The 19,735-nt window shown below is 27.8% G+C and overlaps 2 protein-coding genes across 5 annotated transcripts; one reads left to right on the top strand and one right to left on the bottom strand.

Moving 5' to 3' along the window:
• Positions 1-219: 219 nt before the first annotated feature.
• On the top strand, positions 220-12,207 carry LOC114130693 (regulator of G-protein signaling 1-like). 3 transcript variants are annotated; one of them, XM_050200693.1, is made up of 3 exons: positions 220-298; positions 10,634-10,877; positions 11,873-12,207. In XM_050200693.1, exons 1-3 carry the CDS (start codon positions 235-237, stop codon positions 12,102-12,104), a joined length of 540 nt encoding a protein of 179 aa, XP_050056650.1. In that variant the 5' UTR covers positions 220-234; the 3' UTR covers positions 12,105-12,207. The 3 variants fall into 3 exon arrangements, with proteins under 3 accessions (XP_050056650.1, XP_050056652.1, XP_050056651.1); XM_050200695.1 differs by lacking the exon at positions 220-298 and adding an exon at positions 1,154-1,627; XM_050200694.1 differs by lacking the exon at positions 220-298 and adding an exon at positions 1,157-1,623.
• A 156-nt stretch (positions 12,208-12,363) lies between these two features.
• Positions 12,364-15,464, bottom strand: LOC114130694 (mitochondrial import inner membrane translocase subunit TIM14). Of its 2 annotated transcripts, none has more exons than XM_027995720.2 (4): positions 15,297-15,464; positions 15,098-15,232; positions 14,916-15,020; positions 12,364-12,547 (listed from the first exon to the last, which is right to left on the bottom strand). In XM_027995720.2, exons 1-4 carry the CDS (start codon positions 15,297-15,299, stop codon positions 12,443-12,445), a joined length of 348 nt encoding a protein of 115 aa, XP_027851521.1. In that variant the 5' UTR covers positions 15,300-15,464; the 3' UTR covers positions 12,364-12,442. The 2 variants fall into 2 exon arrangements, with proteins under 2 accessions (XP_027851521.1, XP_050056653.1); XM_050200696.1 differs by having other exon boundaries at positions 12,364-12,569.
• Between the last annotated feature and the right edge of the window lie 4,271 nt (positions 15,465-19,735).

The raw sequence follows: 19,735 nt of genomic DNA on the forward strand, positions 1-19,735 counted from the left end.
CAATTAATTAAAGCCAATTATATTTATATATCAGTCACTAATAACTAATAAATATAAAGATAAAACCATTAATTATTGTTAAATTTGATTCTATTTTCTATTTAAAATGTTTTAAATGCTTTGTGAGAAATATTTCTAAGATAATTATTTTTTTATTAGTTAATATCAAAGTTTAGACCAACATCAATGACTGACAACTCACGAATATTAATGTAAATAGTAAAACCATTTCATATGTATAATATAGACGGTGCATTAGCTGTATATATTGTCCAACCATTTCGAGATGTCTACAATGGTAAGATTAGCTTTTAAAATTTTTTTTTCTTAGTTATTACTAAATTAAATTAAACGAGTCCTCAATACTTTATTTGGAGTATTAGTTAGTAGTTACTATTACCATTGATTAAATATACGTTTTTGTATATTTAATCAATACTATTACTTTAAATTAATTAAAAGGTTTATCAATAATAATTACAAAAAAATATAAATGAACTACAATAAAAATACCGATTTTAAATTGATATTATCATTCAGAAATATTCCATCTTTAATTTTTTGTAGTTATATACAGCCATAGAGGTACATTTAAATGTAATTAATAATAAATTATTTATATATAATATATATATTGTATTTAGTAGGTATCTAACGAATTTTTAATACCTTTTTATATTTGTTTGGTTCTTTAATCCATATTGCATTTGACTATATAAATATATTATGTGCGTAAGAAACAATAGAAATTATTCTGCATTATGCATTTATTTCTGTGTATTATTGCAGTAGTAATGCAAGCAATACGCTAATATAACGCATAAATGTATATTATAATTTCATAATAACAAACATAATTATTTTATATTTTGGCGGTACTACTGGTACTAGTTATTGGCATTTGGCATTGTTTTCTACTTGACGTCGCATAATAATCGAAATTTCCAACATCAATTAAGTTCTATTTCAGTTCTATACTAAGAATATTTTAATATTATATAATGTGTATATTATTATACTTTTGCAAATATTATATCGTCTAAAAAAAAAAAAAACAACCGGTGTAGCGGCACCGGGCTTATCGACCCGAACTCCGACGAAACACATCAGCTGTTTCGCGAGCAGTAGCCACCCTTTAACAGCGGTTGTAGAGTTGATATTTTTCCACGACCATGTGTTCTCTGGCGGGCCTTGCACTGATCCGTCTATCGTCGTCGTCGTCGCCACCGTCGCCGTCGTCTGCGCGAAACACGATTTTACGGTCGTTACGGCGATTGCCGTACGGGCTGTACGTAGTCGTAAGCGCCCGTTCGTCGCGGAAACGTTCGCGAGGCACCAACACCGCACGCTCTTACGCCCTAATAATAAAGAATTAATAATATTAATACCGTTATTATTACAATAATATTACCGTTTACTTACTGTCATATAAACATATATAATATAACATACATAATACTGGCGGTTAGCACTCACTGCCAGTGCCAGTCGTGATTTCGGCAAAAAGTCTGTAGAACGATATTATTGTTGACATGCGACACGACAGAGACTATTATTATACGACAGCGCTGCTACCGCGGCTCTCGTTTTACCGGGTACGATGACGACAACGACGAACATAACGTGAGTACGTGGTTGAATTTATATTTCGTAATAAATATAACACAGTATGTGACTATACTAAAATATTATTACATGCTCTACCCATTTATCGTTGATGTTCGATTATAAATTCGTTGTACTACATCCGTATCGTTTGTACCTATTACTGTGATGATAATGTATAATGTAGACGACGAGTTCCTTAGGGGTGACAATTTAATAGCAGTGGCACTAAGGTTAGGACCACACTATGCGTTTTGTCGGTTCGACCGCAACGTATATTTATGCGGTCGCACCGACAAAACGCATAGTGTGATCCTAGCCTAAGTGACTTTTTAAGAATTTTTCGAGGAATTTTTGTTCATGTTTGCCGTTTTTTTCTAAAAACTACCCCCGTCACTACCATAGAACATAACGTAATTACTGCTACTGTATATGATAACAATAACATGATATCAGTGTTTACAGCCTTAATCTGCGGCGTGTCTCAATTATAAATTTAACTACATCAGACCTATAATATTATATTATACATCCACCTTGTTCGCATGTATAGGTATTACCACATAGTATGAGGAAGTGCACCACTGGAGTTTGGAAACGTCTTAATCATTATTGCAATTATTTTGTGTCCTAGGTGCCTGTGTGCGTGATAATCAATGGCTAACAAGGTTAAACGATTATTTTTGGGGGGAGCTACAGGCCCAGGGGTGGACTGGGAAGGGTCTAGCCACTTTAGCCCACTATTCTAAGTTCATTAGACTCCCATCTTACTAAAAGGCTTAGCCCCCTAAATTAAATTAAATAGTTACTCTTATTATCCTTATGGGCTTTTATACACTTTACGGCGTTGGGTATTTACTATTTATTTATAAATACGTTGTTATTTATGGAATATAACCTCCGATAAGACGATAATGTTTTTGTGAAATAAAATATTTTAATTGTTTTGTTTATACATGTCTATAACAGTATGTAAATTATTATAGTTGGAAAGTCAGTTGTGTAATCTGAAAAATAGTGAAATTTTTTTTTGATTTACCTAATATATAACTAACAATCTACCTTTGAAAATGGTTCAAAAAATAAAAAAAACTACTTAAAAATTCTAAAATACCTATTTCATAGATTTAATTATTTTTATTTTATAATATAGAGAAAAAAAATCGATTGAATTTTAAATGTATGAAAGAAACATTTATTTTAAAAAATACAGCTTAATATTAAATGTAAAATTGTATGGTTTTCACACTTTGATAACTATTTTTATAATTAAATAGATTATACCCACTACTCGTTGATACTTTATGTTAGATTTTTTATTGACATATGACTAATACGCAGTGTCTCGAGCACGACAACGTAATGAGAGTTAGGATTGTGATATTGGACTGACCAAAACATAAATATTATACTATATTTATACTCACTTGAAACACTTTTGGATATACCTGATTTTTTAATTTCGGCAACATTATATCAGTAGTTCGGAAATGTTCTATTAATCTAGGTAAATACAAATATCGTATTTTTTTTGTTGTGCAAATTAATAATAAGTACTTATTTATCTGTAAATTACTTATCAATTACACTATTATTTGGCACAAACCTCTCGGGATGCAACTTACCAAATATTTTGGCAGTGGCTCTTTGACTTTTATTATTTTCAAAACGAATAAACACCATTTTTATATACTTAGGATTCAAAAGTAGTAAATTTAATTTTATTAAATTTAAATTTTTGATAAAAATCAAAAAAAAAAATAGGTTTTTTTATTATTCTTATTTTTTTTTTTTTTTTTAGACCATTGTAAAAGTAAACTATTTGTTATGTGCATCGTATTACATTGGAAAAATTTCACTATAATATCTGCATTATATTTTGAATTACAGCTAGTTACTTACTTTTCAATTAATTTATATACTCTATGCATAGCTCTATACTTATTATAGTTTATGTTAATATTTTTGTACCTAACTATTGTGTTTATGTGACTATTTGTAGTTTGTAACGGGCAACGGTCGCTACCGTCCAATATAATAATATTATATTACTATATAACATAAAACAAAAATAAAAAAAGGACAAATATCAAATTATAGGTATCTTAATCTATTACCGGATCATTGTGCAATGGAATAATGGCACACCCGGGCTTGTCCGTTACTGGCTATACTGCTATAGCAATTTACCATCATGGCGTGTAATGCCCAAAAGATTCCGTACAAATGCATGTACGTCCGGGTTCGATTCAATCAAGCTTAAAATACAATTTGAATTTTTTTTTATAAATACGATGGTCGTATAACATCATGTTAAATTTAATTTGGAGCTTGTATTATTATAAATTAATATTTCATTAAAATTAATTATTTTTAATTTATATATACTTAATTTTACTGTTAAAAATATAAACCAACTATTAAAAAAAAATTAACCGGAAAATTAACTGACACGACTGTCATTACTAGATTTCTACATATTATACGTAACTGATGAAAATACAATTATTATAAAAATATTTTAATTAATTAATTTTATTAAGTATAAGCTTAATTATCAATTTTACTGTTTAAAATACATAATAATGGCATAGATTAAATATACTAGTATATTGTAACTAGTATATTTAATCTATGATAATGGTCAGTTACAGCGGATACGTATTATATTACAGATGTAGTAATAATATGAACGCAAAAATAGAAAATACAATCATAAGAAAGATTTATTATTTTTCTTACTATTTTTGTTCAAGCACAAAACTAACAAGAAAATTATATTTTAAAATAAATAATATAACACATGAAAATAATTGGTTTTAAAATATTGGCAAGATCACAAGATAAATATTAATTAAAACTAAATTTATTTCCAAATCTAATTATTCTTCTGACTTTTGTCCTACTTACGTTTTACAGTTATTATTTATTGTGTAAAATGTAATAACTTATATAAATTATAATGTAATAAGTATATATATCTATTAATAGTTATGCTATTGTTTTTTATTTTTTTATTTTATTATTATTAGAAAATTTACAAATTTATACTAAAGTAAAATAGAAGGTGATATAACAATAAAAAATAAATTAAATGGGTTTAGACGACCAGCATTTCTAACTAGGGTTTTTTTATGTCACTACTTATTAAGAGATCTCTGGACCTAAGAAATATGGAGAATAATTGTTTGATTAAACTGTGTGAGTTTAATTTAGAATGAATTTAGTGTAATGAGATTTGGCCAGTTTGTTTGGTAAAGTAGTTTTAGTAGAAATTTTTATTTGTTTTATACTAAGGGGCAAAGGTTATTTAAAGTTGACATACATATTGGAAGTCCAAGTCTTGCAAGATTATAGTATTAGACGATTTGGCAGTTCCCCAAAGTTGTATTCCGTATAATCAGGCTGGGCGAATTATCGACTTGTATATTATGTTAATTTATTTTGTTAGAGACATTTTGGATCTTAAAAAAGGCTTTAGAAGATAGAGTGCAGTTTCGTATTGACTGATTTGTATATTGTTTTTATATGTGTGATATCTATTAAAATAAGTATTGCTTGTCAAAATTTAACTCAAAATATTTTACTTTATTAGCTGATTTAATAGTTAATACATTGTCACAGCGTTATTGGTAGGACAATACATTATTTTATTTTATAATTCTACATTTTATAATATTTCATTGAAGTATAAGAGCGGTTATATCTATATAGATGTGCTGTGTAAAAATCCAATAAACTTAAATTATAATTATAATTTAGTTAAAGGTACGTTTATAGTTATTTTCTTATCACTTTACCCGATTACAAGTTGACTTGTATTACTTTTACCCGCGATCCGACTTTTTAAATTATATTATATAACAGAATTGTATATACTCGTAGATTCTACGAGACTCGCTGTTCATCGCCGGAATCTACGACGTTCACGATAGCCGCGTCGTCGTGCGTTTTTATTTCGGCGCCGGTCATTGTTTTGACTCGCCTGAAATTATGAAACCAGGACACTATACGAAATGATGTGTTTTATATTTTAACGGCGTGGCAATATATTTTAGACAGCATAGGTACCACCTAGATGCAGTGTTATATAGCTGAAACTATGCGTCTATGAGTACACGTAGTGTCGTCATTCGTCGCCGATCGTATTATAGCGTATACAGATAGCTACGCTCCCGCGGGCGTTAGTGATTCGTAACACACGAAAACTTCGAGACGTGATACTATTCGTGGCCCGACCGGCGGCCCCGAATATAAAACGTGACCATAGCGCGCAAAGACGACGGTGTAGACATCCGAATAGATCATTTTTTCCCCTCGTCGTCCACTATTCTCGCTATATTCTTTCCACGAGACTCGCCTAGCTATATCATCGTCGTCCGGTCGTTGTCTTCGTCGTCGTGTACAGTGTACCTACGCGTACAAAACACGATGGACCGATAAAATATATTATTATGCGCACGTCTAAACAAATATAAAGTAACGATTGTAACGTATTATAGCGCTCTTCATTCGAGCTTCTTCTTTTGGGCATTGAACAATGTCGTGTGGCGATGTACTACGACGGCGGACGACGCCGAAACCGCCGCCGGTAAGTGCCGAACCGTGAAGGCAATGCCATGCCAGTAGTATAGACGTGTACACCCTACCTAAACTATAGAGACGTACAAGACTCGCGCACGAATATAATAATATTAATGTTATATACTTATATAGTTGCATAGTTATATGTATACCATATATACATTATACCTTACCTTCGCGTTTGTTCGGAAACGAAAAAAAAATGACTGAGCGAAATAGAGTAATGCGGTCGAAATTAGAGCGACGGTTTTCTATCCGAACAATGCCTAATTACAATAATAACATACAGGTGGATTCGAAATACACGGCACGCACTTGTGCACCGCGCACTTTATATAATAATATTATAAGAACGATTGTTTTAACGCGAACATACTCATTTTCTGAGCTGTCGTTGTGTGGCATAATTTAAGTCTTCTATATTAACAGTACCAAGACGTAGGTACTTAAACGTTTTCAGATTAAGGTTTTCTATTTTTGATCGTTTTGATATCACTTTTTTGCCCAGTAGGTCGCCCCCTCTATTTGGATCTAAGTTATAATTTAAATATATCAATACAATTATCATGCATTAGCCGTTATTCTTATAAAATAAAAATAAAATTCCAGTGCCGGTTCACTAGGTATAAATAAATAAAATTGAAAATGAGTTTGATAGTATGTTACGTTTAATTATTGCATATTACTTATACTTAATACTAATATATATGTATGTTCAACGAATAACAACGAATAAAATTGTAGTATTAAATAACTGATTTATTTCTACCATTTGAACAAGAAAATAAATCATTATTTTTTATTGACTCTTATTGAAACGTATTATTTTTGTATCTTAAGATATTAATTTCAATCTAAAAACTATAATTTTCTATGAATAAAAATTGTAGAAGTTAGATAAAAAATATAACTAATCAAAATTTTAAATTCGATTTGTTCGACCCACCCCGATTTGGTAGTAAAGGGTTGCCGCTTGTTCCATCTCACTCCTAGATCATTTACTATAAATGTAAGTAATAACGTTTAACTTGGGAAATAAGTAAACCATATTATGTTATTTATTTGTATAGGTAACTATAGGTTAGGATTATAATGGCTAATATTATGTTATGTATACCTACATTATAGAACCATATTAACTCATTTAAAAAAGTATTTAAGCTAACGTCCAAGTTATGCTATTGCAGATAGGTGATTGCTGATTTTGATGAAAGAATCACTCTGTATGTAAGACACTATTCAAATTATTCATATACATAATATAGTATTATAAAATATAATATAACAATAATTTCACATAGCACCTGACCCGTATACGTATTCTGATGTTCGATACTTCTGAAGCAGGTGAATCGTATCGCGTATACAATAATATAATATTGTTTGTTTTATTGCTCGACAATAAATTATAGGATTTGTATTGCGATGCCGTTCGAGTGGTTCGATAATGATTTTTTGGTCACACCGTTATTGTGCTGTTCTCTGATTTTATATATTTAAGTGATCTTCGTCACTACACTACGACAAACCGCTGGGCGCTGATGACTATACCTACTTAAAATACAATAGTTACAACAGTTAACAATAGTTATCTCGTATAAATTAGTATAAAAACTACAAATTATTCATCGGTTGTAATTGTTGTTCATATAGAAGTACATAACATGTGTGTCGTTGTTTTGAATTATCACTGTTTTCAGTTTCATAATTTAACCTGACATAATTTTTTATAATTTTAACATATACTTAGATGCAATAATTATAGATATATTATAAATTATAATATATTATTTATCTTATTAATACCTAACTGTGTACCTAGTATTCGATCGTCTCACAAAGGAAGATTTTTCTCGCGTTTTTTGCTCCAAATTCGGTCAAATGACGAATTCGTGGGATATGTAAATGCAGTACCTACCAACATTGATTACAGAGTAATAGAGTATAGACTATAATCAATAATAATGATATATAAAAATATAAAATCAATGCTTCTAATATAGGTACTATATTCCGTTTTTGTATACAGACATTTTATATCGAGTTATTTCTTTACAACATTCATACTTCAACAAGTTAGAATACATATTATTTTCTCCAAGACGATTGCCTTGAGTTAGAAATGTATTATTTTATAAAATGAAATATCTAGATACATAACATTTGGTTAAATCAACATTTTATATCATGTCATAAAGTTTTTTACATTTTTAATAACAATAACATTTTTAATTATACTGCTATATGATACAAGTATAAAATATATAGCTAAATGAGTCAATATTATATTATTATTTACTTCAAAAATATTCTCACAAACTGATTATATTATATGAACTCAATATTAAAGTCAATGTGAAACTTGAATTATAGATCTGAGTCTGGTTACGGTAACCTAACCAAAACGCGGTCTACCGAAAATAACATATACCTACATTATAGTTGAAAATGTTCTTCCGCTGTTATGATTAGTCTATGTGTACTTATTTGTGGTATACAATAAAAAATTTAAAATACTCTCTTAAATTAAACTAATATATTATGACGTTAAAACGTTATTATTATTATATCTAAACTATTATTATAAAGAGATAAAGTATGTGAGTTTGTAGTAGGGGGTAATCTCTGGATCTACTGAACCTATTTTGAAAATTATTTTACCATTAGAAAGCCACATTATTTGTGAATGTTATAGGCTATATATTAACCCAAAAAATGAAAAGACTTTTTCGTAGTAGTCAGATTTGCATAGTAACTTGGAGAAAAAACAGTCGAATGAAAACGTTTCGTACGAACGCTGCCTTATAACGATGAGAGATATGTAATTGAGTTCTAGAAAAAAGTTGTCAAGTTTGATAATACAGTATAAATCGAAATACTTTTATTTTTATCATAGAAAACTGATTTTAAATGTAGGTAAATTATTTTTCAGAACCGTTCACTACGATGTAACATTTTTAAAATCCCGCCACTGATTGTATTTATATTTTACGATATGAACGTGAATTTTGAGAACGGAAATGTTATGTGATATCAGACTGCTGCAGCAAAGTACACAAATAAAGAACACTGATAGAGGATTATGACTTACGGTGAATAGATCCTCCCTCCAATAGATCAATATCTATGTACATAAAACCCATATATAGAATATTACATCCGTAATGATAAATAACATAGATGACACACGTTTATAATCATTTTGATCAATATACACCATAATATAGTTTATACCTAAAATAGAATGTACATAATTTCAATTAATATTTTTGGAATGGGGAAGAGTACAGCCCCAGCACCTTTACGTTGCATCAATGAACCTAATTTAACTTATAAAATAATGAATTAATAGTTTGTATCATTTTTCTATTTTAAATGCCAAAGGAATTATTATACTTAAATGTTTATCTACTTTAAAAATCAGTTAATTTTTTTTAATGTGAACCTAGTTTTAAAAAACTTGTTAATTTAAATATAAAAAGATACATGACCTAAATACTCAATATTGGAAATTTTTTTATTATTTTTATCTATTGAAAATTAGATAATAATTCGAATTCCATTATGTGTACAAACATACTAACTATAAAATACAAAATTACTGATATTAAATATTTTATTAGTATTAAATTGGCAATAATAGCAATATCAATATTACAATTTAATTATAGATTATTAACTTAAGGTACCTACGTATAACTAGGTATTTATGACATCCAATAAAATAGTATAGGTAAATAAATATTTTTTTTTACGTTTTGCAGTCGTATTTATAAATAATATATAGATAAAAATGATGAGGAATAAATTACTAACTAATTAGATAATAGCCCTAAGGTATAAGTTATGAAATATATGTATGTACATCTTATATAAACAAATAAAAATAAAACGATAGTCCTAGTTGTTGTGACGGGTTTTAAAGTTTAAAACATCTACCATATCAACCAAACATTCAGCTTACTAGTTACTAATAGTTATACCTACCTGTTTTTGAAATTAGAAGGTTGTATAAATGTGCATTAAAAATATTAAATTATTTAATTAAAAAAAAAAATTTATATTTTTTACCGTGTGAGAATTTCTTCGGTTTAGTTGTCCGTTCGGAGAGTTATTGGTGTAATTAACTGCTTATATTTTTTTTTGCCAATGAACAAAATATATTTCTAACTAGTATTGATGTTTGTCAGTTATCAGTAAATATATTAAATATTATTCTTCAAATAAATAATAATACGTGACCTCAACCGCGCGCTTGATCGTTAACATACATTTTTAAATTTCAATAGTGTAAATGGAATTGAAACGGTTTTAACGATGTCTAAATTTCAAATCTATGTATAAATGATCGATTCATATGAGTAAACAGGGATCTAATTTAAGTTCCTACTAAATAATAGTTTTTACTTACTTTAAATAATATCATTTTGTTTCTAATTTTCAGGTAATTGTTTTACAAACTGGGTCGTAATGAGTTGCGTTCCTTGCGTAGATCCATGTAATTCTGTTTCCAAAGATGATTTGGACAGGTGGACGAACAGTCTTAAACACGTTTTGGCCAATCAAGCCGCCATGAAAATGTTCGGAGACTATTTGCATGCATGCAAATTGGATTCTGCGGATATTTTGGAGTTGTGGAAAATGTGCGACGATCTGTTGCGCTACGTACATCACAAACAGATTGAAAAGTAAGCATGTCACGAATCTATTCGATTGTTTTTCCATAGGCAATCTGCTAACTGCTTATCCGCCACATCCGTGGGGGAGGCTTAACATATTTTTTATTTTATCCATTAGTATAAACACACATTTTTAGATGTATAACGTCTAGTGTGGCTTGATTACGTTTTGAGGAAGCTTAAGTCCCCCAATACCCAATATGCAATAACAACATAACGTCAAAGGTTTAAACTACTGGTTGACGGTTGCTTAAAAGTATATCGGACTCGTTTCAATAATTATGTATTATATAATGTAATAATACTTTTTGAGGTTTTAAAATTACTTCTAATAGCTTAACTGTGGTCTGTGATCAATAATTGATCAAGGTGATTAAACACACACTAAACTAAAGGAATATTGCCTATTTTAAACCCCTTAAAACCGATGTTATTTAGTATATTAGTCATGTCTATAATCACCTAAACTAAAATTTCTCCTCAATCTTTATCATCAATACCAGGTTTGGTTATGGTTATGCTGTTTTATTGTCCGACGTTAAAAGGAAATCTTATCTTAAGACGTCTCACATCCCTATTTAAAGGGGCTTTAAATAGGCAACTTAAAAACAAATTTTTAAGTAAAAGGGATATTTAATAAACCACAATATAAAAATAATTTTCTAAGAAAACTCGGCGAGTGAATTATATACTCATTGGTATTGATATTTAACTACAATGAAATTCGCGATACGTTCAAATACCTTAACCAAATTTTAAGCAAGTAGGTAGGTACTTACAAATCCCTTTTTTGTCGACGAAAGTATCAGGTATAAACAAATTCTTGTTTCAATGTGACGAAATTCAGTACTATTATAGTACTGTTTCTATTAACTATACCAAAACAATATAGGTATTACACAATTCAAGTATAATTTTTACCTTACATTAACACCAGATTTTTATTTAAATTTATGGAAATGATGGACGAGTTGTTTGTATTGATTATGCATTTGACATTTCAGCGAATCGTCAAAAATTAAAAATGATTACATCGCTATAGTTGAATGCGCCAGCGATGTGGAAGGATTGACGGAACACCAGTTGCGCCGGTTGGAGGAAACTAAAAGCAGTGGATCGAAGAAGATATTAGCCCGCGTCGAGAAACTACGTCAAACGGCTTATGAACTCATGCAGCATGACTATGGATTGTTTAGAAAAAAATTGTTAAAAGATCACAAAATCGCGAAAAAATAACGTTTTTGTTTGAATCGAAATATTATTATTACGTATGTCTAAGGCGTTTATTTTTTGTTGTATAATTTATTTGAAGTACAAAATACATGTTCATTTAATATTATTAATGTATACATTGCATTATGAAACATGTTATTTCATCGGTACGTGATAAATTTAGGATAGAAAAATTTTCAGGAAAACAGGAAAAAATAATTATAATAACACGAGACCTATTAATATTTAAGTCTGTGCACAAAAAAATGGAATATTCACAATATAAAAGTTACCGATAAAAATGATAATATATTATATTTTTATACATTCACATATTTACACTACAATTCGGTGGACGATGTTTATTTTTTATCCAAAAGATCTTTGGCCTCGTTTATCTTTGCAGCTAGGTACGGTGAACCGCCTTTATCTGGATGATTGATCAACATGATACGTTTGTGTGCATCCTGAAACAAATATCAAAAATACCTATTATTTATTAATATACAGCACTAATAACATACTATTGTTATATTTTTTATATTTTTCCACGCATATGACAATTACAGAGGAAATGAGCTTACGTGCTTTAAAAATAAAACTTGGAATCAAGTACCAATAGTACCACACGTTCACGCAATAAAAACATAAAATATGTATTTTTCGCCAAAGTATAAAAATAGGTTTAAACATTGCACAACAAAATATGTCACTCATAGCCATGTCCGTGAAACATAAAAAAAAAAGATTTCAGAAAATTTTTCAATACCTAATATAAAATAAATTGTTGTTTATTAATATAACCTAAAAAATTAAAAATATACGTACCTATCCCATTGATTAAGTAGTAAATACTGTATAATCAACACCTTTAAGTACTGTTTTTATACTTAATTTTTTACGCATTGCTTATTAAAATAAAATTTTTAATTTGATAATAATTATTAATTTCTATAAAGTTAAATTCATATTTCACAATATTATAGTTAATTACTTATAGGTATAGTTACTATAATTTATCAAAAACAAAATTTATTTATTTAAAGTACCTAACCTAACAGTGGCGGCTATTCTAAAAAATATAGACCTAGTGAAACATAAAAAGTACCTAATCAGTAATCACTAATCACCCACCAATGGCGTAGTTTATTCACCCCACCATAAGAGTACATTATATTAAATGCTTGAAACTGGAAAATATTAATACTAGTATATAATACCTATAGGTATTTATGTGCTTCTGTCCAACAAAATCATATTATTTTTTTAGTATCCAACATCCGTGAGTACTAATTACAAATTAGAAATCAATATGTGTCATTTAAATATTCCCTTATTTTTATTTATTTATAAGTTACACACATTTAACTATTCAGTTTTTTAAAATATCCACCCAATTTTGAAAATATTAATTGAGCAAAACCTTTACTATAAATAAAATAGCGATCTGTAATGAACCTAATCTAGAGATTTAATTTGATCAATAGTAGTTGCAAGCGGTTTCATATGATATGTGTAATCTGAGAAGAACATTAACTAATGTAATTGTAGTGGCAATAAAATAAAAACACTGTAATGAAATTAAAGTTATTCTTTAAGAATATAAATTATAATATTGTACAGGTATTTATTATTAAATAGATATAAGACATTAAGACCACAGAATAATAATACATTTATATAAAACAATAAAGATGATACAGAAACACAGATTTTTAGTAGGTATTTAATAATTTAATGGTATAGTCACATGCTCAATTGTATTTTTGCAATAATCACTTGCCCAAATATTTGGTAATAGGACAAAAGCTTGAACAAAAATTCAAATTGTGTAAAGTATTATTGCTAGTTTGTAAACAAAACTGAAGAGTTAACAATAGTATTGTGCAAAGAGAGTTAGTGAATAGTTGAGTATGTAATGGGATGTGTAGAAGCTCGATTAAATTGACATCCGGACTTATCAGATTTATACAAGTGAAAATCATTAGAATATGTAGATGGTGTGTTTTTATATAAGAAGTTACAATAGTGCTTTATTTATTTATATTTGAATTGAATTTAGCTGACATGAATCATCATTGATATTGATAATATTGTTATTGTTGAATGCTGAACGTCTTTTTATTAATGTATGTATTAAAAAGATAATTAATAACTTTACTATTAAATACAAAAATAGTAATCATACCTAATTAAAATTTATTGAGAACCTTTTATACTCAACCAAATTTACTAAATCATACAATATTGTTTACAGATGTAATACCAAAATTATCAAAGTTATATTAAAAACCTATTTTATTTACAAATAATTAATTTATGAACATGTTAAATAAAATTCATTTTTAAATTATATTATTGCAAAAATCAATTACTCATTCAGGTTATATATAAGACTTAAAATTATGAATTTAATTTTATGATTTCATGTAAATAATAAATTACATTCAATTTTTTATCTGACTAAGGTGTTCAGAATTAATGTATTCAGAATTGTTAAATGAAGAGAGATAGAAAAATTGTGTTATATAGGCTATAGTCACTATCCTTTCCCTCCTCCATAATAACAATGGCATATTATTAAATTACTTCAAAAGTATTGTTTTTATTAAACCTTGTATCTAAAAAAAATAAGCAAATCTTTGATATTTGAAAATGTTGTCTTAGGAGTAAATGTAGATACTAGTGCATACAATTTTAAATAATTGGTAAACATTGGAATACATTCATTGGACTTTAACATGAACATAAAATATCAATGGAACTATTAATCATTTAATACTCAAGGTAGTTAAAATTTTATAGAGCTAGGTATTATAGTATAATTTAATTTACCTTGATTTTGTTTTTTGGAGCATTATTTGACACGTCAAGTATGAGTGTGGCTTCACGTTTGGACATGGTGGGTTCAAATCCACCTTTATGATATTTACTACTTGACTAAAAGTAGCAATAAATAAAAAAAAATTGTTTATATGATAACAATAACAATAAGTCATAGTATATTGTAATTTTACCAAAATTCCAGATTCGGATGACATTGTCTTGAGAACTTCACTCATTTTTTGAGCTACTTGTGGGGCCACTCGTAATACTTGTCGACCAGCAAATCCAGCTGCGGCCAGACCTAGCCCAACGACAACAACACTGGCCTATAAATAAAATGCTAGTAAAATTGCAAAATAAATTCAACGCAAAATGAAAATAATTAGTTACCATCACTAAATCTGTTGCACAAGTTGTGAAATATTGAAATAAGTATTAAGTAAAGTACAAGTGAAGAAATACTAAATGAAAGTTGGGACGAAGTAATCAATAGACAATAGAGAATACTATTTTTTATAGATAAAGTTTGATTAGTTTGAAGACGAGAGTTTGAGACTGAGAGATAACTGTTATCACTTGTTTATGCATTATGATAAGTGATAACAACATGGCCTTAAGAGGTCGATGCAATACCAGCTGTATGTATTATCTCCGTTTTACGTTTGTTCTTTGGTTTTCATAGATAATAAAGATATGGATAGGCCACGCCTATGTTAAATATATTTGAGGCCGCGTGCCTGGAGGGGAAGGCAATTGAGGCGTTTTTATAATGATAATTGATACTCTATATAGGTATACTTGTTTGGCCTCAACTGGACCCCTTAAATACCGTTGATAAGACCGATATGTCCTATCCATATCTTTATTATCTATGTTGGTTTTACAAATGCGTATCATAGCAAATTTACGCTCAGCAGATTAAGTTTAGTTTCGTTAGTTTAAAAAATAGAGTGAATCGACCTATTATAAAACTTGATGATAAGAACATTATCTGTGTTTGTGTGTCGATTTTTTACGATTATTCAGTTTTTAAGCGAGTTATGATCATTTTTAATTTACACTATATTATATTGTAAATTTAATAATAAAATTGAAATATTACTTAATCCCAGATTTAATTTTTGCCATGAAATTATTACTAAAACTTATTAGTAAATCATTGTCATTTGTCACTAATACAGTAATGGCACACTTTACTAGTTCACCACTGGTCTCTAGTTTCATTTAGGGTTATTAGATCGTGCTTTTGAGAAAATAGAGTAGGTACTTAAATAATATTATTAAAAATAAACCCACTTTCATACCTAATATTTATTTGATTGACATTATATGAAAATATGAAATTTTATACAGTTCAAATTACAATGATGCATGAAATACTTAATAATATAATCATATTATATTTGATACATGATTGCTGATTAGTGATATATCGGACTCGGTTGTTAAAGCATAATATGTTTTATTTTTTTATATATGAGTTAGAAATCTAATTTTTATATATAAATTTGTTTTAAGTCATTCTGATTCCAAATAAAGTATAAATCAATTTATTTTTGCTTTTTTCAGTTATTTCAGTTATCTATAGAATTGTTATATGTTTATTATGCTACTATAACAGTGGTAACCGGACAATTTCCTCCCGGACATTTTCCCCCTGACCGTTTTTGGCATAGTAGGACATTTTCCCCCCATTTTTTTTTAAGTTTATTATTTAATAATTTAATATTATTTATTATTTAGTAAGAAATTTTTTTTTTTTCATAAATATAATCAATTATACTACAATTAACTTTATATATTTATACTATAAATTACATTTTTTCATAAATATAATTAAAACGTAAAAAAATTGTATATAGGTAAAATAGGCTAAAAATTTCATTTTTTTTTCCATAAATATAATAAAAATTGTATAATAAAACGTAAAAAAATTATATAAGTATAAAAGGTTAAAAATATTTATGAAATATAGTTTAAAAATTTCGATAAAAATGATATATTTTGTAAAAAACATTTAATATCTGGTACTTTTTTTGATATCTAAGCACATATTTTGTAATCGTCTTTTATATTTATTTATTATTTTTTTTGTTAAAAAACCCGTACCAGTTTTAGTTTTTAATAGTTTATTAATTTTAGATACTAACGAGTAATACAATATGCTAGTACTATTACTTTTTTATTTAGACAATCTTTTATATATAATATTACTATTATTTTATTGTTTCAAGTAGTTGAATTGATCAAAAATATACATCTACTATAATAGATAATTATTGTATAATTGATTATATTTATAAAAAAAAAAATTATATTTTACTGGAAAAAAATAATTTTTTATTAAATATTAAATAATAAACTTTAAAAAAAATGGGAGGAAATGTCCGCATCGAAAATATGTTGGGGGGGAAATGTCCTACTACGCCAAAAACAGTCGGGGGGAAATTGTCTGCCATTCTATAACAGTACTATAGTATAATAAGTATTAATAACTAATAATAAAAAATTGAATTAATAAGAAACTTAAAAACCCAGAATGCGTTATAGGTATTGGATTATTATTGTTTTCGTTATCGTATTGTTAAGTGGCGTAATTTGGAAGTGATTCTGGGATGGAATTGGGATATAAGTCTTATTATCGTTCTAGTGGGGCTATCACCCTCCTTGACCATTAAATCTCATAGATCACAATATTATATTAATTTATTATTATACAATATAAATTAAATGAGTTAAATAGTATAATAATGGTTTCCAAAAACAATAAAGTAAACAATTAAATTAAATATATTTTTCATAAATTATAATATCAAGTCAATTTTACTTTTTGTTTTTTTCGCAAAAAACAACTGGGGAGCGATATATCCCCATATCCCCCCTCCCACAATTACGCCACTGGTAGTGCTTATTAATTATTAAATGTATTAAACGTATAGATTATCGATCTACATATTATTATATAGCAAGTAGTACCTACCTATACGGTTAGTAATGCCTATAACATTGATATCGACCATTTCAACATTTAAGATTTAATGTTGTAATTTGAAACCTCTTACCTATGCATCAATCAATTTAATAGATGTAGAGAGTCGTTTTCTAGGTATGTAAAAAATATTCGGTCGGGCAATATAGTCAGTTGCTCTATTGAAAATCTAAAGAAATATATGGTAATTAATTATTTTTTTAAATTAATTTTTCAAATTTTTTTATTCATTTTTATGACTAGTTGTGTTAATTTTTGGTCATGTTTTTTTTTTTGCTTTTTTTAAATCGTATGTTTTTTTCGTTGCTTATTATACTTTAAAATCCGAGCTCTAGTGATAAAAAAACGTTGATCTTTTATACAATAATCACAGAACTCAGACAACTGAAAAGGTACAGACAAAATGATTTAAATATTATATTATATCAAATGTTTTACATAATTGAGTAAAAGTCTATTTCTATCATCAGTCTATTGTTTCTTAATAAGGCTTAATATTTTTTCGACACTAGCGTTTTGAGTAGGAATTGCGAAGTAGCTATAGAACATACATATTTTTAAAAGTTCTGAAGATGTATCGCCACTCACCAGTGTTTATTTCAGAGCCCAGAGGATGACCGGGGGATAATACTCTTCCGGAGAAAAATGTATAAAATATTTTTAATTCCATTCATTATTTACTTTTATGGTATAACCCCTTGAAAATGTACGATACCCCTAGGTTAAAAAGTTTGAAATTAACATTGAGTATCGCAGTTTCTATTGGCTCAAAATATTTTACCCACTTTTCATCTAATTTTAAACGTTGATGAATCTTTATTTTTGACCATAACAAATTTAAGTTTTGAGATTGATCAAATAATAAAGAGTCGTTTAATTGTAGATCATATTTTTTTTTAAATAAAATGATATTTTCTTTATCAAAACATAAAAGGACATAATAGATTTAGAAAACTAAGAAAATTATAACAAATAAACTTTTTTTTTCGGTTTTGAACTGACGTCACGGGAACTGCTTTTACAATACTTCCACAATATCTAATATACTTACAACTTAGCGGTCTTAATTAGTGATGGGCACTACCGAATAGTTTACACTATCGAATAGTATTCGATAGTTTGAATAAACTATCGAATATCTATTCGAATGTTTTTTACATAACCGAATAATAGTTTTTAAATAAAAACTATCGAATAGGTTGATAAACTATCGAATAGTTCGGAAGACTATTCGAATAGCACTATCGAATAGGTTGATAAACTATCGAATAGTTCGGAAGACTATTCGAATAGCACTATCGAATAGTTCGGAAGACTATTCGAATAGCACTATCGAATAGTTCGAATAAGTTTCAATTTCAAATAGTTTTATTATGGAGATGGACTATTCGAATATTTCAATTCGTAAATTATTACTAGAGCATAGAATTATATGCATTAAAAAATAAAAACCAACCAAATATTATGCCCTTCAATATTTTAAATATGCGCTAAAACAGTAAAACGTTGAAAATTTGAAATATGCAAAAAATAAAAAATATCCATAAAAAAATATGATTTATTAAAAAAAAACATCCAAATATACAATTAAAATCGTAAAATAAAGCCTTCAAAATAGAAAAAAAATGGATAAATATTAAATATTTGCAAAAATATGCACTAAAAAAGTTTCATTTTTAAAATCGTTATGCTATGAAACAATATTTTATGCTCACTTAGCATATCATACTCTATTACGAATTTTTTATTTGATAATTCTAAATTCACTTAGAAAAAAAAACAATGAAAAAAAATGTAATGGTCTAAAACTCTAAAAAGAAACTATTCGTACTATTCGAAC

Source organism: Aphis gossypii, chromosome 2, assembly GCF_020184175.1.
Source record: "Aphis gossypii isolate Hap1 chromosome 2, ASM2018417v2, whole genome shotgun sequence".
NCBI lineage: Eukaryota > Metazoa > Arthropoda > Insecta > Hemiptera > Aphididae > Aphis > Aphis gossypii.

Bases quoted from the DNA above. Each gene is read 5' to 3' on its own strand.
- LOC114130693 (XM_050200693.1), top strand. From the start codon at position 235: ATGTATAATATAGACGGTGCATTAGCTGTATATATTGTCCAACCATTT. The intron at 299-10,633 runs GTAAGATTAGCT...TCTAATTTTCAG, and splicing joins ATTTCGAGATGTCTACAATG to GTAATTGTTTTACAAACTGG. The intron at 10,878-11,872 runs GTAAGCATGTCA...TTGACATTTCAG, and splicing joins CATCACAAACAGATTGAAAA to CGAATCGTCAAAAATTAAAA.
- LOC114130694 (XM_027995720.2), bottom strand. The intron at 15,021-15,097 runs GTAAAATTACAA...TGCTACTTTTAG, and splicing joins CATCCGAATCTGGAATTTTG to TCAAGTAGTAAATATCATAA. The intron at 12,548-14,915 runs GTAAATTAAATT...TATTTGTTTCAG, and splicing joins CTCCAAAAAACAAAATCAAG to GATGCACACAAACGTATCAT.